Source organism: Corylus avellana, chromosome 4 (genome assembly GCF_965113065.1).
Source record: "Corylus avellana chromosome 4, dhCorAvel1.hap1.2, whole genome shotgun sequence".
NCBI lineage: Eukaryota > Viridiplantae > Streptophyta > Magnoliopsida > Fagales > Betulaceae > Corylus > Corylus avellana.
The window spans coordinates 29,925,369-29,953,021 of NC_142493.1; the positions used below are offsets into that span (position 1 = coordinate 29,925,369).

The 27,653-nt window shown below is 32.7% G+C and overlaps 4 protein-coding genes and 1 pseudogene across 5 annotated transcripts; 2 read left to right on the forward strand and 3 right to left on the reverse strand.

Annotated features, from left to right (window-relative positions):
• Positions 1–1,043: 1,043 nt before the first annotated feature.
• Positions 1,044–7,307, forward strand: LOC132179172 (uncharacterized). 2 transcript variants are annotated; one of them, XM_059591826.2, is made up of 7 exons: positions 1,075–1,152; positions 1,247–1,345; positions 2,290–2,586; positions 3,690–3,824; positions 4,791–4,847; positions 5,823–5,957; positions 6,824–7,307. In XM_059591826.2, the coding sequence occupies exons 2-7, from the start codon at positions 1,301–1,303 to the stop codon at positions 6,887–6,889; spliced, it is 735 nt and encodes a 244-aa protein (XP_059447809.1). In that variant the 5' UTR covers positions 1,075–1,152; positions 1,247–1,300; the 3' UTR covers positions 6,890–7,307. The 2 variants fall into 2 exon arrangements, with proteins under 2 accessions (XP_059447808.1, XP_059447809.1); XM_059591825.2 differs by lacking the exon at positions 1,247–1,345 and having other exon boundaries at positions 1,044–1,152.
• A 1,790-nt stretch (positions 7,308–9,097) lies between these two features.
• LOC132178389 (hypersensitive-induced response protein-like protein 1) lies at positions 9,098–10,211 on the reverse strand. The gene is made up of 4 exons (XM_059590829.2): positions 10,023–10,211; positions 9,784–9,904; positions 9,512–9,603; positions 9,098–9,403 (listed from the first exon to the last, which is right to left on the reverse strand). The coding sequence occupies exons 1-4, from the start codon at positions 10,209–10,211 to the stop codon at positions 9,098–9,100; spliced, it is 708 nt and encodes a 235-aa protein (XP_059446812.2).
• Positions 10,212–17,499: 7,288 nt separating this feature from the next.
• LOC132178391 (hypersensitive-induced response protein-like protein 1) lies at positions 17,500–18,514 on the reverse strand. The gene is made up of 4 exons (XM_059590831.2): positions 18,323–18,514; positions 18,077–18,197; positions 17,814–17,905; positions 17,500–17,706 (listed from the first exon to the last, which is right to left on the reverse strand). Exons 1-4 carry the CDS (start codon positions 18,509–18,511, stop codon positions 17,500–17,502), a joined length of 609 nt encoding a protein of 202 aa, XP_059446814.2. The 5' UTR covers positions 18,512–18,514.
• Positions 18,515–19,761: 1,247 nt separating this feature from the next.
• On the forward strand, positions 19,762–24,732 carry LOC132179714 (uncharacterized). The gene is made up of 5 exons (XM_059592476.2): positions 19,762–20,055; positions 21,158–21,292; positions 22,237–22,293; positions 23,282–23,416; positions 24,293–24,732. The coding sequence occupies exons 1-5, from the start codon at positions 19,762–19,764 to the stop codon at positions 24,356–24,358; spliced, it is 687 nt and encodes a 228-aa protein (XP_059448459.1). The 3' UTR covers positions 24,359–24,732.
• A 1,050-nt stretch (positions 24,733–25,782) lies between these two features.
• LOC132178392 (hypersensitive-induced response protein-like protein 1) lies at positions 25,783–26,819 on the reverse strand (annotated as a pseudogene).
• Between the last annotated feature and the right edge of the window lie 834 nt (positions 26,820–27,653).

Sequence of the window (27,653 nt, forward strand, 5' to 3'; positions counted from 1 at the left end):
GTGGCCAATTCAAAAATAGATCGGTAAAGATTCATTCTATTTTCAATTGGAAATTTAATTCATTACGTCATTATATGGTTGGTCATATAGTTGGGTGTGAGATACGAACTTTCAATTTTATTAATATTAGCTGTCTTGAGTTTTATTGATGTCTCGAAAAAGTTGCGTCATGTTATGACTTAGTTGGACTTTAAAGGTCGCATGTGATTCTCATCATTTAAGCTATTTTTGTGCAGTTTCCTGTGGGTAGACCTTATTATAATCGGAGAATGATTATCTCAATTTTAAATGAAATGGAGAGGAGTCGGTCCTTCTTTCTACCAGGATAGAATGGTCTAAAAAAAGTGAAATGACCATTCTATCCTTATAAAATAAGGGACTAGCTAGAGGATCCAGGTCCATTATGATCACGCCCAGTTAAAAAAATTGGTTGGTGTTTCCGCTTGCCTTTTTTAATATATTTTTTAAAAAAAGTAAACAAAAATTTTTACTATTAAAATTTAGGGGAAACTTCACTAAGGACCCCAAACTTTCACCCGTTTTGAAATACTCCCCTGAACTTCAAAATCTCTCAATTTAGTCCCCTGAACTTTCAATTGCTCTCAATTTGGACACTTCCGTTAATTTTAGCCGTTAAAAATTCAAAAAAAGACCAAAATATCCCTGATTTTTGTTTTTTTTTTTTTAAATTAGAAGTTGGAATTTTATACAAAAGCCAGGGGTATAAACGTCATGTGACGTTTAAAATCTAACGGAGGGGTCCAAATTGAAAGCAATCAAAAGTTTAGGGGACTAAATTGAGAGATTTTGAAGTTCATGAGGGTATTTTAAAACGAGTGGAAGTTTGGGGGTCCTTAGTAAAGTTTCTCCCAAAATTTAAAATAAATAGCCTGAGTGTACACCTCAAGGTTTGGAGTAGCCTTACGTCCCCATCACAAAGAGTCAAAACCAAGCATCGTGTGCATGTAAGGCTTGCATTGAGCAGAAAGTAACGCCAAAACGAAGGGGGTCCTAGTTATTATTGTCTGCTTCCGCATATAAATTACGAATCGCTACTCTAATTGATGGCCGATGGTTTCTCCCTCCCCTCCTATTCTATCCAAAACCAGCACCCCCCGCTTCTCATTTCGCTCTGCCTCGCCACACCACCAGGTTCTCTCTCTTCTCTCTCTTCTCTCTCTCAATTGTCCTTCATTTACATTAACATCAGCTAAGATTGTCTGTATCAACGATTACATTATTACAGATAGATCAGTGATAAGTTTTCTGAAGTTTGAAACTACTTAATCCATGATCTATCATGAAAATTTCGGTTAATCAACCTCAAGATGCCCCAGATAAATGGGTAAGTCTGAGCAATTATCACATACTTTTTGGCATTTAATCATAACTATATTATTTTCACTGCACAGCTTACACGTTACACAATACACATCATGCTTGCCAACCCTCTTGTTTAATTTGTCTTATCAGTCTTTGAGCTAAAGGGGGTTTTCCCTCTTGAAGATGACTATTAATTAGATGACTAAAATTAGCTATTTTTTATTGGCTTAAACTTTTGAAATAAAAGCAGCGGTTTAAGATGGTATTAGAGTAAAAATCTTGAATTTGAATTTTGTTCCCGTTGTGTTCACGGTTATTTCAATTAAATATTTTGTGTCGGTCTTCGCTTATTAAAAGAGAGATTGAGCTTGCAAGTGAAAAAAATGTTAAACTATTAATTAAATTATTAAATAAATTATTTTTTATTATTTTAAGCTTTGGGGATAAATGGTGATTTAATAAGACTCTAATTTCAAGATTGGTTCTAGCTGTTTGGCAGAAAGGATGTACAAAGTGCACTATACTAGCATCTGCGATCTGACAAACTAGGAGGATGAGAATCATGAGATAGCTTAATCACCTTCCCAACTTAATTTTTTTGTTATCTTGGGTTCTTGGCAAAAAAAAAAACAAAGAAAACTCTAGTAAAGTTGATGAAGTGGTTGTATAAAACTCACGTGGGTGGGGCAGTTTGCTTATTTTAAGTCCAAAACAATGAAAATCTTGTGTTGCAAATTTTAATTTTGTCAGCAGTCTGGTTATTTCAAGTTCAAAAGAATGAAAATCTTGCATTGTAAATTTTTATTTTTTTTAGCTATGGCAGGAACTTATATCGTAAGGTTTCAGCTTTGGGTTTATCTTATGTTATTATAATTTATGTGTCTAATTATATGCGCTGTTAGATATACTTATGGCTTTCTCTCAGAAGATTCTCACAAAAGTTTAGAATGATTTTATGATTTTCAGGATATGATGAACACTGTATCAAGCCACCATTGTAATTGCTCGCTAGGATTTCAGGAACATCTTATCAAAGGAAGATTTAGTAAAACTCCATGTCCAGGATATTCTGGTCCATATCCTCCTTCAAGAGGATTGGAAAAACTAGTTTTTACCCAAGGCCAATGCCTTGCTCGTAGATATTATCAAGGTGTTAGGAAATTCAGGCCTGCCTTCTCCAGTATGGTGGATGATGGCATGGATCCAGATAACTCAAAAGATGGGAATAATGAAGAAGAATCTACAAAAGGCGAAACTGGAGGAGTATGTTCACATTGTCTTTTCTTTTCCTTTCCCCCTTTTCTGTATAATTCATGCTTTGAAAATGACAATAAATAAAAACCATGGATAGACTCTGGTTTTTCAATTGCGTTTCAGATTCTGGGTTCATCACAATGTGGTTGTCAGAATCTATTACTGTATGAATAGATTAACAATTAAATGTGCGATGAGGCTTCATAGTTTCTCTCTCTCTTTTTTGTTTATTTATTTTTATTTTTTTACTCTAAAAAACACCAATAATGTTAACTGTTTGAAGCCTTTATTAATTATTTATTTTTTGAAAAATGTGTTTGGCATCAACAGTCCTCTGCTATTTCGGCTCTCTGTTAACTGGCTGCTTTATCTTTTCTTCATCGTCCAGGTACTGGTTGCAAGTATTAGCACTTTAACAAGGAGTTAGATCATCAAACAGTAAAATGCTACATCCAACTTTGGAGTGGGCAAGCATTTGAGTGCACTGATTGATGAACTAGCTTCAGGTTTTGTTTAATAATTGCGGGATTGGAAAACTAATTGTGCCCTTCTTGATGTATTTTCTAGATGAACTGTAATTTTGTTTTCTTTTAAACATTTAGTTTCTTCGTCAACTACATTTCTTTTTAGCCACTTGGCTCTAACTAGCTGCACACAGATGGCCTAAATGAAATATAGCATCTATAAGATTATTTTTGGTATAAGTAAATTCTTGTTGGATAAGGAATCTCTCCATTTTCTTTTGAAATTAACAGAGATTAATTCATAGTGAAGATTAAAATTTCACAATCTCAAGGCATACAAAGCTCTACGTTATTTAAGATCTTATCATTAGTTACCCTCCCTTCAAACAATATCTTCGATGGGATGAGATTCCAAATGACATGGCTGTAGGTACACCTTAGATCATAACCATGAATTGGCCTTTGTACATTTCAAAGAAAATGGAGAGGCTCCTAATCCATTCTTGTCTTGCTTGCTAATATAGTCAACATCACATTCCCTAATATCTGTGGTAAAGCTTTATTTGTCGTTTTTCAAACCTATGCATAGTTATAAATGGAAGAATCAAATATTTCTAACTAAACATTCTTTTTGTTTACATTTTTCAGGTGAACAGTGAAATACTTCGGGAGAATCTTGAAAGAATAGTTGGAACAGATGATTCGACCTTTAGTGGGATAGACCTTGCAATCCTTATTAGGAACAAGTATGGGAGGTCTTATGATGTTCAACTGATAAAGAAGGTATGTTTGTTGCACTACAAGCATAGCTATAGTATATACTTCGGTTTTTTTTTTTTTTTTTTTTTTTTTTTTTTTTTTTTTTTTAACGTAATTTATTGAGAAACAGGTTGGAATTATTGGGAATATGTAATCCATTTTGCTTGACATAATTTTTTTTTCTTTGTGGACCTGATATTCTAATGTCTTTTCATCATAATTATTACTGCAAATGTCAGGTTAGCAATTGGATAGCTTATTCTTTCTTTTTGGTCATCAACTTGGTGACAATTGTGATTTCTATCTTATGCTACCAATATATATATTAAAATGCCCTTAGGTGGATAAATGTATTATCTGTGCTCTCACCTCCCACTTGATCTTGGCACTGTTATGTTTATCGTTTTATTAAAATAAAATTTCTAGCTTTCTTGTTTTTCTTCTTCTAGTCTCTTGTATACTTCTCGTGTATTTGGGTTGCACCTTTTGCACTTTTTAATAAATTTGCGATTACTTATAATTAAAATAGAATAGTCATTTGCAAACTTCATCTAGTGTGAGAAGAAGAGTATTTAAGTTTCTTCTTTAAAACTTGTTCGGTTGCATGGGCATTGAAATGCCCTAACTGTCTTTATTATTCCTTTTTTATTATTTTATTTTTATTTTTTTACCAATGTTTGCAAGATGATTGCATTAAATGAACTTATATCGTTACCTTGGCTCTTTAACTTTTGAGTTTCTTTGATTTGGTACCATGTTCTTATTTGTAGATAACCACCCTAAGATCTGTGAATATTCATCATAAGATCTGTATTGAAATTGTACATTTATAATCTTTTGGGGATTTTTTGACATATGTTGGCCATGATACTGTAACTTTCCCGCTTGAAAAAATAGTCTTGCTGTTCTATGTTCCTATTACCCCTAGATGATTATTTTCAACCTTTTTTTTTGGCATTTCACATGTTACTTTTGCTTGACCTTCTCTAGGAGTTCATGGGAAAAAGCTTTCTTGCTTTGAATGTGATGTGGAAGTACGCGGAGCAGGTATGCAAATTCTTGTGCTACAAAATCTATGCTTATTAAATGAACTAGAGTAACATCATTATCACTTAATTCAAGTTTCAGAAATGCATAGAACATCAGATTTTTGGAGAAAGACGAGCTTCACAAAACTTGTTTCATAGGCGATTCAGATTTCTTATATTTATTTTTTGACCAATTTGGAAGAGGTGGTTTCAGTTGAATTAAATTCAAGAAGAGTATGTATGTTTATCTTAAACTTGCATACTGCATATAAATATGAACATGAACCTCCAATAAAATGATATTTAAACTTGTTTCATAGGCGATTCAGATTTCTTATGCTTATTTTTTGACCAATTTGGAAGAGATGTTTTCAGCTGAATTAAATTCAAGAAGAGTATGGATGTTTATCTTAAACTTGCATACTGCATATAAATATGAACATGAACCTCCAATAAAATGATGTTCAACCATCTTACTGGAGCTCAGCAAAGAAGATACCAAAAAAAGAAAAAGAAAAAGAAAAAAAGAAGGAAAAAGAAAGTAGAAGCCACATCATTACTGTTAGTAGTGTGTCTCTGCAATTGGGTTGTCAATGAAATGATAGCCAAATCGGTAAAGGAATTGTCATCCTTTTTTTTTTTTTTTTTTTTTTAACTACTCATATGTGGAAGGGAAGCTGCTAAAAAGGATGCCTATAGAGAGAGTCAATTGTAATTTTCTCTAGATTTCCTTTTTGTTGATGAGTTTCTAATACAGTTGCATATTACTGTTTCTTCCCAGTCAGCCCATTTTTGTTGCCATTCTATGGGTCATCCTTACACATACAAGTCCAAATCTCTGACTTTAGTTTGAAAGTTGTGAGTTTCAATAATTCAAGTTAACATAGTTAATCAAGTTATTGGCACCAACCATATGATCCATAGCACAACTGCTTGAATGTTTAGAGGTTATTTATTCCTCCTTGGGCAAGTTTCAATTACCTTGTTCTTTTAGAGATCGTTTCCGCTGACTGAAGAAGAGTATCTACTGAGGCTTGATGATGTGGCAAACACATTGAGATGCTGGGGAGCTGTCTCACATATTCGAAACAGCCTAGCTAAGTTGAAAGAGCGGCCTCGGATTGGAAAGGTAAAAATATGGTCCATTCATTTCTATATATTCATTGTTCATTTAAAGCCTCAATGCTTGGTTTAGGCAAATTAGTCTACTGAAGTGTTTTTCTCAAAATTTAGCCTCAAAAGTCCTAAATTAGAAGCTAGCAAGTTGTGTAGAGAAAGCAAGAGATAAGACTGATGCTTTTCTTCACCATATCATCACTGCATTTATTTAGGCCTCACACCCCATACTCCCTGCTTCAAACGCACCTCTATATTTATTTAGACCAAGCTATGAACTAGTAGATTGGTATATATTTTAGGCATTTTCAGTATAGGAGAAAGGTACACTCAAAAAGAATGTGTGCTGTAGCTCCCACTAAAAACATATGAGTTTTATCCTACAGAATATATGAAATTGGACAGAGCTTAATGGGAGGCGGAAAAGAGTCACTTGCTTTGTTAGAATATAATCCTTACCATAAATGAGGATTAGATTACCCTAAATGAAGGGATTTGATTAGGAGTAAAATGAGATTGGATTACCCTAAATAAAGGGATTTGATTAGGGAAATGAAAGAGGAAAAGGGGGACAAGGATTTTACGGATTCGGTGTTAAAACGCCTACGTCCACCATTAGGGTAAAGCCCTATAGGACTACATTGTACTCTTATTGATTGATTATGATTGTATACATGGCCCTATTTATAGAGCTTACAAATGATTTGAATTTATACAAATCTAATCTAATCCTAATCGAATCCCTTCATTTAGGATAACTAATTCTCATTTATGATATGGATTTCTATCCTTATTATATACTCTAACATGCTTGATATGAAATTGTCCAAGATTTTGTTGATTACTCATTTAATTTGTCTACATTGTCATTTGCTGCAGGCAGTAAGCATTTTTATAGACATGGATGAGTCTGGAGGCCGAGCAGATGAATGGATCTACAAGTAGATTAACTCAAAAGGAGAGAATGTTTATGTCGAGGGAGGAACCATACCCACCAACACAACACCCTTGGCCATCATCTGAAATCAATTGTTTGGTGGCAAAATGTTTCTGACAGCGGCAGGGCACAAGGAAGATTGGTGCCTTGTGCTTCCAATTTGTTTATTATTCCATATATACACCATGGTTGGCGGCATATGAAGCCTCCGTAGATTCTATCATACATGTAAGAGGATGCTCTCATCTTTTGATCTATGCACTTTTTACCTCACTCCATGTAAATATACAAGTTTGTTACGATGTACAAGGTAAGACACATACACACATAGAGGAGAGATCTTTGACAGCTCCCATTTCTAATGTAATGTTATGTTTAGCACCCGTCCATGCAAATTAAGAAATAAATTACAACTGCATTATCTCCTCCCCTACCCTAGTTTAAATCCTAAAAGAAGTTTTTATGTTGCAAAATGTTATATACCTCATTTTTTATTTCAAAATGTTGACGTAACGATTCCAACAACCTCTTGATTATCATTTTTTAATAAGAATTGATCTAAAAGTTGGTTGAGATTATCACGTAAGTATTGTTAGATAATTTTATGCTAAAAATAGGATTTTTAACATTTTTCTGCCCAAAGAAAACCAAAGACATAATTATTTCACAGGAATGTGATCCTCTCTATTTCACTTTAAATGGAGAGAAATTCATTTTATAATTAAGATTTTGTTTTGATGCATTTAACAACATCAACGTACATGATGCAATATATACACCATTAGACCTGTACGATTGATATGGACCATAATCGGTAGAGTTTAGCAGTGATGGCAGGTTGGCAGCAAAGCCTATTAAGTGATTCCAGTAATCTACATCTCTAAGAGAAGATCTACGATTCTACATATTGTCTGGTTATGAATTTACTATGCATCAGAAAAAATATAAACAGAAAACAAAAAATATTTTTGCATTTGTGTGGGTGTACATATCTGCGATTGTGAGCGTCCATTAAGACGAGACATTTAGACTTAAGAAAACATTTTACATCGAAACAAACATAGCCCAGTAAATATAGGAAGGTCTGTCTTGAGTTAGTGTGCTAGGAGACTTTATGGGAATAAAATTATATATAAATAAATAATGAAAGAATACCGCAATAAAGACAATTACCATACCCGGCCACAAGTGATCACCAACTGAGATGGAGAAACACTTTATGGGACTATATTGTCGGTTACTCGCTTGTTTAGATTTTGCGAAAAATATTCTACTCTTGAATAATTTTTAAAAAAAATTTATTTATAAAAAACATTACAATTATGCTTTTGGATGATCTTCATAGCTTTCACATTTGCACCACGCATGATCTCCAACTCCAATTTCTTCCGTGATTGGGCTTTCTCATTTGCATTTTTCTTGGCACGCATGATCTCCAATTTCTTTTGTGCTTTGGCTCTCATTAGTGTATATGGTTCAATTAATATCCACAAAATAATTATAATAATACTTAATTTAATAAAAATTAAAAATTAAAAATTAAAAAATGCTTTGCCGATTAGACCTAATATTTTCAAGTTTGCTTCGCAGTTGGATCCAGATTTGCTCTGCTGAGTGCTGCCCCCTCAACCAGGGGGCTGATGAATCCCTGCAATACCTCTTTTTGAGTTGTCCATTTGCTAGGATTATGTGACATTATTTGGTCCTTGGGTATTAATTGCAGGTAATGAAAGATTAGAGAAATTTTAGGCAATAAGGATACTTGGAGGAATTTTGGGCATTTTAAAATAAATTTCTCATATTATTTCATTAATTTGCTGCTATTTTTATTTTTTTTATTATTATTTTTGACATGTCCACACAAGAGAAGGGAGAGGGGGGATTCGAACTAGTGACCTCCACTTCATGAGACGTGGTTTACAATTGAGCTACCCCTTAGGGACAAATTGCTGCTATTTTTAAATAAACACTTACAATAAGATAATATAAATAATATCCAACTAAAGATAAACATAAGAATAAAACTAATTTTAAACCTAATTGATAACTATTAATGTTTTCTTTATTAAATAAAATCGTTCTTTAACACAAATTTTAATAAATAATTTAACATAATTTCTAATTTAACATAAATTCTAATCTAACATAATTTCTAATCTAACATAATTTCTAATTTCTATTAATCGTTGTAAACCTAATAGTAATTTTAACCCTTTCTAACTTTTCTTAGTAGTAGTAATCCTGACAATCCGACGGTCCTGAGTTTTGTCAACCTCAACCAGATATTTCGACTCATCATCCTCACCTCGTATCTCCATTTTCTTATGTGTTTGGGTTTTCTCATTTCCATCTCCCTTGGCACACATGATCTCCAATTTCTTCTGTGCTTGAGCATTCTCATTTGCATCTTTCTCAGCACGCATAATCTCCAATTTCTTTTGTGCTTTGGCTTTCATTAGTGTATCTAGTTCAATATCCACAATAAGAGTTTGAACTATCTCAAACCCATATGCTAACATGGCCTGTGCATGTAATCAAATTCAAAGATAATTAAAAAAAGAAAAGAAAAAAAGATTATTACATCCAAATAACTTGCCAGTTCTAAGCCAATTTAGCAAATAGAAAAATACCTTGTCTAGTGCCACTACTAGAGCTTCCGCTATTTCATACTTTTGTTCAAAAAGAGAATGCAGCTCCATCGTTGGAACAAATGCCCTAATAACTAAACATACATAGATATAAGCAAGTCTGTTAATATCTTCTAAGTGTGACATAAACTATCTCCCGCGTAAATTATGATTATGATGAATATATATGAGTTGTATCAAAGTACCATGGAGACCCTTTTTGGAGGGATACGTACAAGAGAAAAAAAAAAAAAAAAAAAAAAAAAGGGACATACCATCAAAAACATAGGATTCGATTAGTCTTTCGGTGTCGCTGAGTTGGTAGAAAGCATTTGTAGCCTTTTTTGCTATAACCCGGTATTGAATAGATGCAACAACAGTAACAAAGACATTATCCTAACAAGACAACATAGATCACACAACTCGTAGATTAATCACAATTTCAATCATATATATATAAAATTGGAAAAAAAAAAAAAAAAAAAAAACGAAATAAAGAGTATACGTAATAGACCTTTGTCATCGTTTCACACTGAACATCAAGCTGCTGTACACGCAAAGTGAGGTGGCCAGCTATTCGCTTGCCACAAATCCAAGGCATACAGTGACAACCAGGCTCAAGCACAGCGTCAAACTTTCCAAAACTTTCTTTGATAGCCAGAGTTGATTGGTCCACTTTAATACAACAGAAAATTTGCCCCATTTTTTGCTCTACTCACAAAATATAGAAAACATATAGTTAGGAAAATCAATTATAATATATAAAAGCAATCTTGAACATGCACCATTAGTAAAAGATTTAACAAGATATCCAAACTCTAAAAAAAAAAGAAAAAAAAAAAAAAGAGAAGCAATCAAAGGAACACAATAATCACCGCAAGTACCACTTCGAAACTTTTCGATCTCTCTCTAAATTTGATTGAAGAAAATGATTTAAATAGACTTCCAACCAGATATATTAATCCTAATGTAAAACAAACTCAAGACTCCTAATTAACCACAATTGAACTCAAATTAAGGACTCTTACGACAATTCACACACTACTTCTATTACAATTGAAAGACTCCAAACTACTCAAGAGGTAGATAGAAATTAAGATGAATTTTTAATCCTAAGCCTCCTAGGACGTACGGATTCTTACTTTACTTGCTAAGATTTGAGAGGGACATCACGTACTATTTATGCTATGAGTTGATGGGAATCTAAGCAGCCAATAGATTTTTTAATTACTCAGTTTACAATTGAAACTTGCCCTAATATATACTAGACCTATAATTGACTACTTTAATTTCCACATCTTAATGCAAAATGGAAACCAATTAAATATGTTTAATTAATTAGTAGGTCTTTTTTTCTTGCGAGGTTTAATTATCTCATGCTAGCATATTTTGGTCATGATTCAACCACTACAAATCGATTCTAGGACCTACCCCAAACCCACCCTAGCATTTACCAACGAGACATGCATGCAAGACCTATGGCTCTTTAATTACCCTATATATATATATATATATATCGTGAGGCTTAATTACTCTATTTATTTGGTTATTTTATGATAAAATACAATTAATTAGCACCATAAATTTCGTAAAAACTCACCTTTAATTCTTAACTATCGATCATTAATTTGCCATATACTTGATTTGATCTCTTCCACCTACCATTTAGATACAAATACCTAAATACTAATTTGTAATACAATTAGCAACAAACACCCTACAGCTTCCCTAAACAGTTGGGTAACAACCCAATAGCTTATTATAATCCTAAAAAAAAAAATCATATGTTTTCTCTTCCTCTCTCTTCTCACATAATAAAGTAATAGTAAAGAATAAAAAATAATAATAAAGTAAGAGTATTTAATTGATATAGGGAATAAAGAAATAATATTTAATTGATATAAAAAAAAATAAGAGAATTTTATTGTGAAGTGTATTTGAAGATGGAAGCAAAAACCGGTTTGGTTCCCTAAATTTAAGAAAAAATTGATGGGTATCTATTGGGTAATTAACTTCCCTTATTTCCACTCCTTCCTCATCCACGCTCGTAATTAACAAGGCCTTTCTCATCCGAAGACCTTGCCCACAACGTCAGGTAATTTCCTTCTGAGCTCATTTAGATCCTTCCATGTCATGTCCTTTGCCATTCCCCTCCATTGGATCAAGATTTCCGTTTCAGCTCGATTCTCTCTTTTCTTCATCGTACGGAGTAAGACCCTCTCTAGGTCAGGAGGTAGGGTTCCTTAATTCCGTAAGTGGAGCTTGGGCTCCATGTTGGCACCGAGCTTTTTCTTTAGAGGCATGTTACACAACTATTTTTCAATTATCTATCTTTCAACTATAACTTTTGTAAATTTAATTGATTAACTATTAGATTTGTTGACTCATGTGGGTCTCACACAAATTTAATGATAAATTCATCTATTCATTAAATGGAGATGGTTAAAAAAATGAATTTTATCATTTCTCTTTGAGAAATAATTGGTGTCAATATTTTTCTCATCTCATCTTATAAGTTAATTATTAGATTTGTGGACTTATGTGGACACCATATAAGTTAATGATAGACCCCACAAATCTAAATGCTGATCTATTAAATTTGCAAGAGATATGATAGTCTATTAAATTTGTAGGAGAATATGAGAAAAATATCAACAAATTATTGACAAAAATCATTTATCGCAAATTATTTACGCCAATCATTCTCATCAATATTTTTATCATCTCATCTTACAAATTAACTATTAGATTTGCAGACTTATGTGAACCTCACAAATCTAATGGTTGATCTATTAAGTTTGCTCGAGAATATGAGAAATATATGGGCAAATAATTGACACAAATAATTTCTCTTAAAATATCTACTAAATTTTGGGGTAAATTTAAATTTTACCTTCATTCAATTTTGCTCTAGGACCCCCTCTACTCTACTCATCTACTATGCTCTTTATCTTCTTTAAAATCCCAAAAAAAAAAAAAAAAAAATAGTCTTTAATGATATCCCTCTTTTCTATGAAAGTCTTTAATGATACAGTTGTATTTGAGTGAAACCCAGGGAGGATTTTATCCCCAACAATACGCATCTCTTTAATTTCTTCCTATCAGACGTTCGGAAATGAAATGAATTTACCTTTTATGAAATATAAAAATTATGGAAATTTTATCAATTGATTTTTTAAGAATGTGAACTTGCAATACCAGGAGTTCTCTCTATTTCTCTAGTGGGAGATATATATATATAATAAAGCATATCATCTGTGTACATTTATTTGTCTTCTCATTGATGTCCAACCTGCCTCTCTCTCACTCTCATCCAAAAGCTTAAACCTATAAATTTAAATTTAATAATATTATATTCACTTTTCATTTTTTTGTTTTATTATTTGATATGAGATTTTATCACATGTAAAATTTCAATAATTTATTCTTCACGCTTGAACCCATATTACAACAAAGTGGATACAACCTGATCTAGCATTGTCAAGGCTCTTTTCAAAATGGTGCTTATTTACAATTATATGATTATTCTTTAACCTAACTCATGCACATATATACTCGCATTATATCATAGTAAGAAAAAAACAATAACTCTATGGGAATCTACCCATAAATTTGTGCTATCAATTTTATCGATTCTGATATAATTTAAAGTCTGTTTAAGACTACGTTACAGAGCTTAAAAATTACTTTTAGTATTTAAAAAATTGTACGAAACAAAAGTTGGCACCTTTGGTAAATATTTCAAAAATATTTCTTTTAACTTTTTTACTCTTAAAAATACCAAAACGCACTTTTGCCAAAAAGTGCAAAAGTGAAAATAACACGAGAAGCCTATCTTCAAGTGGAAGAATGTTAGTAATTAATTAAAAAAAAAGAAGGTGGAAGAATGTTGGTGATGAAGCCTAATTCTAATTGACTTGAGCAATGGTGAAGTTTAGTCTTGATTGAACTAGGAGACATGGTTGTTTAAATCACGTTAGATTAGTATTGGGTAAACTTACTCGATCTAGAAATCCTAATAAAATGGCAATATAAACAACGAGATTTGAGGGGTATTATAGGATTTTGAGAATTGCTTGTTCTTTTTTCTCTTCCTTTTCTTTTTAAATTAATACCAAATTAAGAGAAATGCTAGGTGAACGTGACAGTGAAAATAAATATTGCAATCAAGATTTAATGGTAATTTTTATTGTCACATTAGAGTATGTGCATTTGAAAGTGTGTTAGATGTCTGATGTGGATCTATGCCCATAACTTTTTCTTACAAAAATTCGATTGAAATGAATTAGGCACTTTTAGGAGACTTATCAAGTCTACTTTTATGGATACGGTAAATAAGATCACTGATAAGAAAAAAATTTTGAGGGGAATCTTTCATATTCATTTCTTGAAAAAAAGATCAAGAGCATAAAGTTCTGATAAATCATAGCCAAAGTTATGAGGTTATAATGTCATAGAGACAAACATAAAAATCTTACAATCAAGTTTTACTATGACTTTAACATTCGCTAACTCATGTTCAAACTTCAGTTATAGAACGTATCTGCTACAGGTAGACCCAATCTAATACATAGCTAACCCATATTTTTAACTTTTATTTTCTCGGCCATGGGAGTAAAACCCTCATACTGAAACTAATCTTCATCGACCCAAAGGCCAAGATAAAAACCTTCACAAAACACAATACAAAAACCAACAAACATCTACAACAGTCGGGGCAAGGGAGTCGAAGCGCACTAGCCGACGAGTGATGGACGAGATGGGCTGTTTTGGGCCGATGGGCAATTGAGGAGCTGGGGAGCACGGTGGGCCGGCGCATGGTTGAGCGAAACTAGTTGAGGAGACTAAATCTAGATTTGAAAAACTAAATCTAAAGCTCAACCGATTTTGGGAGGTGAAGAGTGGCGTAGCACAATGGAAGGTGGACAGAGGCGGCGCAGCATAAGCAAAGGGATGGCCGAAGCAACTGAAGTAGTCGAAAAAACCAAAAAAAAAATTAAACTGAAAAAAATAAAAAAGAAGAAGAAGAAAACAAGAAGAGGAGGGGGATGAAAGAAAGAGGGGAGTATGGCCCATGGGGGAGGGGAAAGGAGGAGGGAGCTCCTTCCCACAAGTATTTTCTCTCTCACCGAGAAGAAAATTAATTCCTAATAAACCACAAAAATGACAGTTAAGTACTCCACCCATGGTTATTGGTTGTACCTATGAACATTATTATTATTATTTTCTTTTTGGTGTGAGCTAGTAGGGGGTGGCCGGCCACCATATGGGGTGGCCGGCCACCCCCATTTTGGGTAGGGGGTGGCTTGAGCCACCCTCAATGGCCGGCCAGGGGGTGGCCGAACCACCCCCATGGCCTATTAAATTTGAGATCGATAACTATTAAATTTTAATTTAATTGTGATTTTAAAAATTACATCAAATAAGAGTCCTACCTATAATATTACTCATTCATATTATATTTTCCAAAAGTCAGCACGCATGATCTCCAACTCCAATTTCTTCTGTGCATGGGCTTTCTCATTTACATCTTTCTTAGCACGCATGATTTCCAATTTCTTTTGTGCTTTGGCTTTCATTAGTGTATATGGTTCAATATCCACAATAAGAGTATGAACTATCTCAAACCCATATGCTAACATGGCATGTGTATATAAAATTCAAAGATATTAAAAAAGGAAAAAAGAAAAAAATGATTCAATACGTCCAAATAACTTGCTAGTTCCAAAGCAATTTAGCAAATAGAGAAACACCTTGTCTAGTCCCACTACCATAGCTTCCACTATTTCATACTTTTGCTCAAAAAGAGAATGCAGCTCCAACGTTGGAACAAATGCCCTAATAACTAAACATACATAGATATAAGCAAGCATGTTAGTTTTTCATAAGTGTGACATGAATTATCTCCAGCCTAAATTATGATCTTGATGAATATGTATGAGTTGTATCAAAGTATCATCGAGACCCTTTTTGGGGAGACACTGCACGTATATGACGCCAAAATTATATTATACACAATTTATTAAAAAAATAAAAATAAAAATAGGAAGAGAGTAAAAAACCGGGAAAAACTAAATAATTGATAAAAATAAGACATATATATGCCCCTTGTTTATACACCAAAATACATTTTATTTAAAAAGTTTATATTTTATTTTAAAAATATTTGTAATTGGGCGTAATATTTTCATAAAATCTTGATTAAGTAGTTATAGTTACGTTAAGTTACTACGTACGGGTGTTACTCGATCACTTCTATAAACAAAAGAGGAATATTGCTAGCTAGCTACGCTTAAAAACAAATTTTACAGAAATAAATTTAATTTTACTATCTGATTGGAAATTAGATACATATAACTTTTAAGAAATCCAATCATATTATGCCATATATATAATCATGTTGTAAATTTGTTTGTTAAATAAAATACCTAAGTATTAATTAATACCTATAAAATTTAAAATACATAATCTTTTAAGGTATAAATTAAGAATAAAGCTAACTTAATTTTATAAACCAATAAACCAAGTCTGGAACATCAAACAGCCAATTCTCTCTATACATCTTTCATCTCACACCTCGCTAAAATTTGTCTTGTTCGTAAATTTTTCTGTTTCATCCTTACACACGCATATCAAACAAGTTTTGTTTTCTTCTTTTTTGTTCCAATTTGTACGAGACTTCCCCATTCCCGTCGACTGAGTGGAAGAGAGAGAAATACAAGCCCAAATAGCTAGTAGCAGGTTTTGTCTGGATTTCTCTCAGCTGATTTCTATCTTTTTCCGTTTTATTGAAGGAGATAGAGTGAGATTATTGGCTGCACTTTGCCATGATCGTCTTCTTTTGTTAAAGCCTGTGTTTTTGGTTCCCACAAGCTGCACATCTTGTGAAAGAGCTGCTTTAATTTCTTTTTTTGTAACACTGGAGCATTTCAGATTTTGAAAGAGTAATATCTTTTATAAACATTTCTCATCACTGTTCTGTTCTGTTTTGTTTTGTTTTTTTGTCTTAATTGTCTTGTTGTAAGATTTTTCATCCCTTCCTTTGAACACGCCAATCACCTGACTTCCAATATATAAGCCACTCTTATTTTTTCCTGTTAAAATTTTGACAATTCCTACTAAAAGTGATTAGTTGCATTAATATTTTATTTTAAGTTCCAGATTATTGATGAACACAATTTCACTATTAATTATAAAATGCAAACATTTGTGCAAAATAATTATAATAATACTTAATTTAATAAAAATTTAAAATTTAAAATTTAAAATTAAAAAATGCTTTGCCGATTAGACCTAATATTTTCAAGTTTGCTTCTCAGTTGGATCCAGATTTGCTCTGCTGAGTGCTGCCCCCTCAACCAGGGGGCTGATGAATCCCTACAATACCTCTTTTTGAGTTGTCCATTTGCTAGGATTATGTGACATTATTTGGTCCTTGGGTATTAATTGCAGGTAATGAAAGATTTGAGAAATTTTAGGCAATAAGGATACTTGGAGGAATTTTGGGCATTTTAAAATAAATTTCTCATATTATTTCATTAATTTGCTGCTATTTTTACTATTATTATTTTTTTTTTTTAGGGAGAGGGAGGATTCGAACTAGTGACCTCCGCTTCATGAGACGTGGTTTACAATTGAGCTATCCCTTGGGGACAAATTGCTGCTATTTTTAAATAAACACTTACAATAAGATAAGATAAATAATATCCAACTAAAGATAAACATAAGAATAAAACTAATTTTAAACCTAATTGATAACTATTAATCTTTTCTTTATTAAATAAAATCGTTCTTTAACACAAATTTTAATCTAACATAATTTCTAATTTCTATTAATCGTAGTAAACCTAATAGTAATTTTAACCCTAATTGATAATTATTAGTCTATATTAAATAAAATAATTCTTTTCTTTAACATAAATTCTAATATATTATTAATCAAATTGTTTTTTATTCTGATTTTAAAACTCATAAGAGTCCTACCTATAATACTACTCATTCATATCTCGAAATATTGTCCAAAATTTAGCACGCTTAATCTCCAACTCCAATTTCTTTTGTGCTTGGGCTTTCTCATTTGCATCTTTCTCTGCACGCATGATCTCCAATTTCTTTTGCGCTTTGACTCTCATCAGTGTATCTCGTTCAATATCCACAATAAGAGTCTGAACTGTCTCAAACCCATATGCTAACATGGACTGTGCATATAAAATTCAAAGATATTAAAAAAAGAAAAAAGGAAAACTGATTTAGTACGTCCAAATAACTTGCTAGCTCCAAACCAATTCAGCAAATTGAGTAATACCTTGTCTAGTGCCACTACTACAGCTTCCGCTATTTCATACTTTTGTTCAAAAAGAGAATGCAGCTCCATCGTTGGAACAAATGCCCTAATAACTAAACATACATAGATATAAGCAAGTCTGTTAATATCTTCTAAGTGTGACATAAACTATCTCTCGCGTAAATTATGATTATGATGAATATATATGAGTTGTATCAAAGTACCATGGAGACCCTTTTTGGAGGGATACGTACAAGAGAAAAAAAAAAAAAAAAGGGACATACCATCAAAAACATAGGATTCGATTAGTCTTTCGGTGTCGCTGAGGTGGTAGAAAGCATTTGTAGCCTTTTTTGCTATAACCCGGTATTGAATAGATGCAACAACAGTAACAAAGACATTATCCTAACAAGACAACATAGATCACACAACTTGTAGATTAATCACAATTTCAATCATATATATATAAAATTGGAAAAAAAAAAGAAAAAAAAGAAAAAAAAACGAAATAAAAAGTATACGTAATAGACCTTTGTCATCGTTTCACATCGAACATCAAGCTGTTGTACACGCAAAGTGAGGTGGCCAGCTATTCGCTTGCCACAAATCCAAGGCATATAGTGACAACCAGGCTCAAGCACAGCGTCAAACTTTCCAAAACTTTCTCTGATAGCCAGAGTTGATTGGTCCACTTTAACACAACAGAAAATTTGCCCCATTTTTTGCTCTACTCACAAAATATAGAAAACATATAGTTAGGAAAATCAATTATAATATATAAAAGCAATCTTGAACATGCACCATTAGTAAAAGATTTAACAAGATATCCAAACTCTAAAAAAAAAAAAAAAAAAAAAAAGAAAAAAAACAAAGAGAAGCAATCGAAGGAACACAATAATCACCGCAAGTACCACTTCGAAACTTTTCGATCTCTCTCTAAATTTGATTGAAGAAAATGATTTAAATAGACTTCCAACCAGATATATTAATCCTAATGTAAAACAAACTCAAGACTCCTAATTAACCACAATTGAACTCAAATTAAGGACTCTTACGACAATTCACACACTACTTCTATTACAATTGAAAGACTCCAAACTACTGAAGAGGTAGATAGAAATTAAGATGAATTTTTAATCCTAAGCCTCCTAGGACGTACGGATTCTTACTTTACTTGCTAAGATTTGAGAGGGACATCACGTACTATTTATGCTATGAGTCGATGGGAATCTAAGCAGCCAATAGATTTTTTAATTACTCAGTTTACAATTGAAACTTTTATCCCTCTTTTCTAGGAAAGTCTTTAATGATACAGTTGTATTTGAGTGAAACCCAGGAAGGATTTTATCCCCAACAATACGCATCTCTTTAATTTCTTCCTATCAGACATTCGGAAATGAAATGAATTTACCTTTTATGAAATATAAAAATTATGGAAATTTTATCAATTGATTTTTTAAGAATGTGAACTTGCAATACCAGGAGTTCTCTCTATTTCTCTAGTGGGAGATATATATATATAATAAAGCATATCATCTGTGTACATTTATTTGTCTTCTCATTGATGTCCAACCTGCCTCTCTCTCACTCTCATCCAAAAGCTTAAACCTATAAATTTAAATTTAATAATATTATATTCACTTTTCATTTTTTTGTTTTATTATTTGATATGAGATTTTATCACATGTAAAATTTCAATAATTTATTCTTCACGCTTGAACCCATATTACAACAAAGTGGATACAACCTGATCTAGCATTGTCAAGGCTCTTTTCAAAATGGTGCTTATTTACAATTATATGATTATTCTTTAACCTAACTCATGCACATATATACTCGCATTATATCATAGTAAGAAAAAAACAATAACTCTATGGGAATCTACCCATAAATTTGTGCTAAATATACTTATGGCCTTCTCTCAGAAGATTCTCACAAAAGTTTAGAATGATTTTATGATTTGCAGGATATGATGAACACTGTATCGAGCCACCATTGTAATTGCTCGCTAGGATTTCAGGAGCATCTTATCAAAGGAAGATTTAGTAAAACTCCATGTCCAGGATATTCTGGTCCATATCCTCCTTCAAGAGGATTGGAAAAACTAGTTTTTACCCTAGGCCAATGCCTTGCTCGTAGATATTATCAAGGTGTTAGGAAATTCAGGCCTGCCTTCTCCAGTATGGTGGATGATGGCATGGATCCAGATAACTCAAAAGATGGGAATAATGACGAAGAATCTACAAAAGGCGAAACTGGAGGAGTATGTTCACATTGTCTTTTCTTTTCCTTTCCCCCTTTTCTGTATAATTCATTGCTTTGAAAATGACAATAAATAAAAACCATGGATAGACACTGGTTTTTCAATTGCGTTTCAGATTCTGGGTTCATCGCAATGTGGTTGTCAGAATCTATCACTGTATGAATAGATTAACAATTAAATGTGCGATGAGGCTTCATAGTTTCTCTCTCTTTTTTGTTTATTTATTTTTATTTTTTTACTCTAAAAAACACCAATAATGTTAACTGTTTGAAGCCTTTATTAATTATTTATTTTTTGAAAAATGTGTGTGGCATCAACAGTCCTCTGCTATTTCGGCTCTCTGTTAACTGGCTGCTTTATCTTTTCTTCATCGTCCAGGTACTGGTTGCAAGTATTAGCACTTTAACAAGGAGTTAGATCATCAAACAGTAAAATGCTACATCCAACTTTGGAGTGGGCAAGCATTTGAGTGCACTGATTGATGAACTAGCTTCAGGTTTTGTTTAATAATTGCGGGATTGGAAAACTAATTGTGCCCTTCTTGATGTATTTTCTAGATGAACTGTAATTTTGTTTTGTTTTAACCATTTAGTTTCTTCGTCAACTACATTTCTTTTGAGCTACTTGGCTCTAACTAGCTGCACACAGATGGCTTAAATGAAATATAGCATCTATAAGATTATTTTTGGCATAAGTAAATTCTTGTTGGATAAGGAATCTCTCCATTTTCTTTTGAAATTAACAGAGATTAATTCACAGTGAAGATTAAAATTTCACAATCTCAAGGCATACAAAGCTCTACATTATTTAAGATCTTATCATTAGTTACCGTCCCTTCAAACAATATCTTCGATGGGATGAGATTCCAAATGACATGGCTGTATGTACACCTTAGATCATAACCATGAATTGGCCTTTGTACATTTCAATGAAAATGGAGAGGCTCCTAATCCATTCTTGTCTTGCTTGCTAATATAGTCAACATCACATTCCCTAATATCTGTGGTAAAGCTTTATTTGTCGTTTTTCAAACCTATGCATAGTTATAAATGGAAGAATCAAATATTTCTAACTAAACATTCTTTTTGTTTACATTTTTCAGGTGAACAGTGAAATACTTCGGGAGAATCTTGAAAGAATAGTTGGAACAGATGATTCGACCTTTAGAGGGATAGACCTTGCAACCCTTATTAGGAACAAGTATGGGAGGTCTTATGATGTTCAACTGATAAAGAAGGTACGTTTGTTGCACTACAAGCATAGCTATAGTATACTTCGTGTTTTTATGTTGTTTGTTTTTAACGTAATTTATTGAGAAACAGGTTGGAATTATTGGGAATATGTAATCCATTTTGCTTGACATAATTTTTTTTCTTTGTGGACCTGATATTCTAATGTCTTTTCATCATAATTACTACTGCAAATGTCAGGTTAGCAATTGATAGCTTATTCTTTTTTTTTGGTCATCAACTTGGTGACAATTGTGATTTCTATCTTATGCTACCAATATATATATATATATTAAAATGCCCTTAGGTGGATAAATGTGTTATCTGTGCTCTCACCTCCCACTTGATCTTGGCACTGTTATGTTTATCGTTTTATTAAAATAGAATTTCTAGCTTTCTTGTTTTTATTTTTCTAGTCTCTTGTATACTTCCCGTGTACTTGGGTTGCACTTTTTGCACTTTTTAATAAATTTGTGATTACTTATAATTAAAAGAGAATAGTCATTTGCAAACTTCATCTAGTGTGAGAAGAAGAGTACTTAAGTTTCTTCTTTAAAACTTGTTCAGTTACATGGGCATTGAAATGCCCTAACTGTCTTTATTATTCTTTTTTTATTATTTCTTATTATTTTTTACCAATGTTTGCAAGATGATAGCATTAAATGAACTTATATCGTTACCTTGGCTCTTTAACTTTTGATTTTCTTTGGTTTGATACCATGTTCTTATTTGTAGATAACCACCCTAAGATCTGTGAATATTCATCATAACATCTGTATTGAAATTGTACATTATAATCTTTTGGGGATTTTTTGACATATGTTGGTCATGATACTGAAACTTTCCTGCTTGAAAAAATAGTCTTGCTGTTCTATGTTCCTATTACCCCTAGATGATTATTTTCAACTTTTTTTTGGCATTTCACATGTTACTTCTGCTTGACCTTCTCTAGGAGTTCATGGGAAAAATCTTTCTTGCTTTGAATGTGATGTGGAAGTACGCGGAGCAGGTATGCAAATTCTTGTGCTACAAAATCTATGCTTATTAAATGAACTAGAGTAACATCATTATCACTTAATTCAAGTTTCAGAAATGCATAGAACATCAGATTTTTGGAGAAAGACGAGCTTCACAAAAATTGTTTCATAGGCGATTCAGATTTCTTATATTTATTTTTTGACCAATTTGGAAGAGGTGGTTTCAGTTGAATTAAATTCAAGAAGAGTATGTATGTTTATCTTAAACTTGCATGTTGCATACAAATATGAACATGAACCTCCAATAAAATGATATTTAAACTTGTTTCATAGGCGATTCAGATTTCTTATGTTTATTTTTTGACCAATTTGGAAGAGATGTTTTCAGTTGAATTAAATTCAAGAAGAGTATGGATGCTTATCTTAAACTTGCATAGTACTGCATATAAATATGAACATGAACCTCCAATAAAATGATGTTTAACCATCTTACTGGAGCCCAGCAAAGAAGATACCAAAAAAAGAAAAAGAAAAAAAAAAAAAAAAAAAAAGGAAAAAAAAAAGGAAAAAGAAAGTAGAAGCCACATCATTACTGTTAGTAGTGTGTCTCTGCAATTGGGTTGTCAATGAAATGATAGCCAAATCGGTAAAGGGATTGTCATCTTTTTTTTTTTTTTTTAAACTACTCATATGTGCAAGGGAAGCTGCTAAAAAGGGTGCCTATGAGAGAGCCAATTGTAATTTTCTCTAGATTTCCTTTTTGTTGATGAGTTTCTAATAAAGTTGCATATTACTGTTTCTTCCCAGTCAGCCCATTTTTGTTGCCATTCTATGGGTCATCCCTACACATACAAGTCCAAATCTCTGACTTTAGTTTGAAAGTTGTGAGTTTCAATAATTCAAGTTAACATAGTTAATCAAGTTATTGGCACCAACCATATGATCCATAGCACAACTGCTTGAATGTTTAGAGGTTATTTATTCCTCCTTGGGCAAGTTCCAATTACCTTGTTCTTTTAGAGATCGTTTCCACTGACTGAAGAAGAGTATCTACTGAGGCTTGATGATGTGGCAGACACATTGAGATGCTGGGGAGCTGTCTCACATATTCGAAACAGCCTAGCTAAGTTGAAAGAGCGGCCTCGGATAGGAAAGGTAAAAATATGGTCCATTCACTTCTATATATTCATTGTTCATTTAAAGCCTCAATGCTTGGTTTAGGCAAATTAGTCTACTGAAGTGTTTTTCTCAAAATTTAGCCTCAAAAGTCCTAAATTAGAAGCTAGCAAGTTGTGCAGAGAAAGCAAGAGATAAGACTGATGCTTTTCTTCGATCACCATATCATCACTGTATTTATTTAGGCCTCACACCCCATACTCCCTGCTTCAAACGCACCTCAATATTTATTTAGACCAAGCTATGAACTAGTAGATTGGTATGTATTTTAGGCATTTTCAGTATGGGAGAAAGGTACACTCAAAAAGAATGTGGGCTGTAGCTCCCACTAAAAAATATGAGTTTTATCCTACAGAATATATGAAATTGGACAGAGCTTAATGGGAGGCGGAAAAGAGTCACTTGCTTTGTTAGAATGTAATCGTTACCATAAATGAGGATTAGATTACCCTAAATGAAGGGATTTGGTTAGGAGTAAAATGAGATTGGATTACCCTAAATAAAGGGATTTGATTAGGAAAATGAAAGAGGAAAGGGGAGACAAGGATTTTACGGATTCGGTGTTAAAACGCCTACGTCCACCATTAGGATAAAGCCCTATAGGACTACATTGTACTCTTATTGATTGATTATGATTGTATACATGGCCCTATTTATAGAGCTTACAAATGATTTGAATTTATACAAATATAATATAATCCTAATCGAATCCCTTCATTTAGGATAACTAATTCTCATTTATGATATGGATTTCTATCCTTATAATAAACTCTAACATGCTTGATATGAAATTGTCCAAGATTTTGTTGATTACTCATTTAATCTGTCTACACTGTCACTTGTCATTTGCTGCAGGCAGTAAGCATTTTTATAGACATGGATGAGTCTGGAGGCCGAGCAGATGAATGGATCTACAAGTAGATTAACTCAAAAGGAGAGAATGTTATGACGAGGGAGGAACCATACCCACCAACACAACACCCTTGGCCATCATCTGAAATCAATTGTTTGGTGGCAAAATGTTTCTGACAGCGGCAGGGCACAAGGAAGATTGGTGCCTTGTGCTTCCAATTTGTTTATTATTCCATATATACACCATGGTTGGCGGCATATGAAGCCTCCGTAGATTCTATCATACATGTAAGAGGATGCTCTCATCTTTTGATCTATGCACTATTTACCTCACTCCATGTAAATATACAAGTTTGTTACGATGTACAAGGTAAGACACATACACACATAGGGGAGAGATCTTTGACAGCTCCCCTTTCTAATGTAATGTTATGTTTAGCACCCGTCCATGCAAACTAAGAAATAAATTACAACTGCATTATCTCCTCCCCTACACTAGTTTAAATCCTAAAAGAAGTTTTTATGTTGCAAAATGTTATATACCACATTTTTTTGTCTCAAAATGTTGACGTAACAATTCCAACAACCTCTTGATTATCATTTTTTAATAAAAATTGATCCAAAAGTTGGTTGAGATTATCATGTTAGTATTGCGAAATAATTGTATGATAAAAATATGATTTTTAACATTTTTTCATTTTAAAAATTAAAAACAACTGCTAAACAGTTCTTTCTGGAATGTTCCTCTGAGCTCTGTAATTGCACGTGAACTCATTACTCTAGATGTACTTTGAACTTCTGCCCAAAGAAAACCGAAGACATTATTTCACAGGAATGTGATCCTCTCTATTTCACTTTAAATGGAGAGAAATTCATTTTATAATTAAGATTTTGTTTTGATGCATTTAACAACATCAACGTACGTGATGCAATATATACACCATTAGAAAAAAAAAAAAAAATATACACCATTAGACCTGCCAAATCATATGATATGGACCATAATTGGTAGAGTTTAGCAGTGATGGCAGGTTGGCAGCAAAGCCTATTAAGTGATTCCAGTAATCTACATCTCTAAGAGAAGATCTAAGATTCTACATATTGTCTGGTTATGAATTTACTATGCATCAGAAAAAATATAAACAGAAAACAGAAAATATTTTTGCATTTGTGTGGGTGCACATATCTGCGATTCCAAGCGTCCATTGAGACGAAGACATTTAGACTTAAAAAAACATTTTCATCGAAACAAACATAGCCCAATAAATATAGGGAGGTCTGTCTTGAGTTAGTGTGCTAGGAGACTTTATGGGAATAAAATTATACATAAATAAATAATGAAAGAATACCGCAATAAAGACAATTACCATACCCGGCCATACGGGATCACCAACTGAGATGGAGAAACACTTTATGGGACTATATTGTCGGTTACTCGCTTGTTTAGATTTTGCGAAAAATATTCTACTCTTGAATAATTTTTTTAAAAAAATTTATTTATAAAAAACATTATAATTATGCTTTTGGATGATCTTCATAGCTTTCTGATTTGAATCACGCAAGATCTCCAACTCCAATTTCTTCTGTGCTTGGGCTTTCTCATTTGCATCTTTCTTTGCACGCATGATCTCCAATTTCTTTTGTGCTTTGACTCTCATCAGTGTATCTCGTTCAATATCCACAATAAGGGTCTGAACTGTCTCAAACCCATATGCTAACATGGCCTGTGCATATAAAATTCAAAGATATTAAAAAAAAAAGAAAAGAAAAAAAGATCTAGTACGTCCAAATAACTTGCTAGCTCCAAACCAATTTAGCAAATTGAGAAGTACCTTGTCTAGTGCCACTGTCAAGGCTTCCGCTATTTCATACTTTTGTTCAAAAAGAGCATGCAGCTCCATCGTTGGAACAAATGCCCTAATAACTAAACATACATAGATATAAGCATGCATGTTAGTATCTTCTAAGTGTTAGATAAACTATCTCCCGCGTAAATTATGATCTTGATGAATATGTATGAGTTGTATCAAAGTATCATAGAGACCCTTTTTGGAGGGATGCGTACAAGATAAAAAATAAGGGACATACCATCAAAAACATAGGATTCGATTAGTCTTTCGATGTTGCTGAGTTGGTAGAAAGCATTTGTAGCCTTTTTTGCTATAACCCGGTATTGAATAGATGCAACAACTGTAACAAAGACATTATCCTAACAAGACAACATAAATCACACAACTCACAGATTAATCATAATTTCAATCATATATATATAATGTTTAAAATTGAAAAATAAAAATAAAAAGAAGGAAAAAAAACAAAATAAAGAGTATACGCAATAGACCTTTGTCATCGTTTCACATTGAACATCAAGCTGCTATACACGCAAAGTGAGGTGGCCAGCTATCCGCTTGCCACAAATCCAAGGCATACAGTGACAACCAGGCTCAAGCACAGCGTCAAACTTTCCAAAACTTTCTCTAATAGCCAGAGTTGATTGGTCCACTTTAACGCAACAGAAAATTTGCCCCATTTTTGCTCTACGCACAAAATATAGAAAACGTACAGTTAGGGAAATCAATTGTAATTTATAAAAAGCAATCTTGAACATGCACCATTGGTAAATGATTTAACAAGATATCCAAACTCAAAAAAAAAAAAAAAAAAAAAAAGAAAGAAGCAATTGAACGAACACAATAGTCACCTCAAGTAAAACTTTGATCGGTCAATACCCTAAAAAAAAAAAAACAAAAAAAACTTCTCTCTCTAAATTTGATTGAAGAACGTGATTTAAATAGACTTGCAACCAGATATATTAATCCTAATGTAAAACAAACTCAAGACTCCTAATTAACCACAATTGAACTCAAATTAAGGACTCTTACGACAATTCACACACTACTTAATTCTATTACAATTGAAAGACTCCAAACTACTCAAGAGATAGATAGAAATTAAGATGAGTTTTTAATCCTAAGCCTCCTAGGACGTACGGATTCTTACTTTACTTGCTAAGATTTGAGAGGAACATCACGTACTATTTATGCTATGAGTCAATGGGAATCTAAGCAGCCAATAGATTTTTTTAATTACTCAGTTTACAATTGAAACTTGTCCTAATATATACTAGACCTATAATTGACTACTTTAATTTCCACATCTTAATGCAAAATGGAAACCAATTAAATATGTTTAATTAATTAGTAGGTCTTTTTTTCTTGCGAGGTTTAATTATCTCATGCTAGCATATTTTGTTCATGATTCAACCATTACAAATCGATTCTAGGACCTACCCCAAACCCACCCTAGCATTTACCAACGAGACATGCATGCAAGACCTATCACTACAAGAAATTTACTCATTAGG

Excerpts from the sequence above, each read along its gene's own strand:
- LOC132179172 (XM_059591825.2), top strand. The coding sequence starts at position 1,072 with ATGGTTTCTCCCTCCCCTCCTATTCTATCCAAAACCAGCACCCCCCGC. Across the intron at positions 2,587-3,689 it reads CAAAAGGCGAAACTGGAGGA|GTGAACAGTGAAATACTTCG; the intron begins GTATGTTCACAT and ends TACATTTTTCAG. Across the intron at positions 3,825-4,790 it reads ATGTTCAACTGATAAAGAAG|GAGTTCATGGGAAAAAGCTT; the intron begins GTATGTTTGTTG and ends GACCTTCTCTAG.
- LOC132179714 (XM_059592476.2), top strand. The coding sequence starts at position 19,762 with ATGATGAACACTGTATCGAGCCACCATTGTAATTGCTCGCTAGGATTT. Across the intron at positions 21,293-22,236 it reads ATGTTCAACTGATAAAGAAG|GAGTTCATGGGAAAAATCTT; the intron begins GTACGTTTGTTG and ends GACCTTCTCTAG. Across the intron at positions 23,417-24,292 it reads AGCGGCCTCGGATAGGAAAG|GCAGTAAGCATTTTTATAGA; the intron begins GTAAAAATATGG and ends CATTTGCTGCAG.
- LOC132178389 (XM_059590829.2), bottom strand. The coding sequence starts at position 10,211 with ATGGGGCAAATTTTCTGTTGTATTAAAGTGGACCAATCAACTCTGGCT. Across the intron at positions 9,604-9,783 it reads CGAATCCTATGTTTTTGATG|TTATTAGGGCATTTGTTCCA; the intron begins GTATGTCCCTTT and ends ATGTATGTTTAG. Across the intron at positions 9,404-9,511 it reads TAGTAGTGGCACTAGACAAG|GCCATGTTAGCATATGGGTT; the intron begins GTATTTTTCTAT and ends TTACATGCACAG.
- LOC132178391 (XM_059590831.2), bottom strand. The coding sequence starts at position 18,511 with ATGGGGCAAATTTTCTGTTGTGTTAAAGTGGACCAATCAACTCTGGCT. Across the intron at positions 17,906-18,076 it reads CGAATCCTATGTTTTTGATG|TTATTAGGGCATTTGTTCCA; the intron begins GTATGTCCCTTT and ends ATGTATGTTTAG. Across the intron at positions 17,707-17,813 it reads TAGTAGTGGCACTAGACAAG|TCCATGTTAGCATATGGGTT; the intron begins GTATTACTCAAT and ends TTATATGCACAG.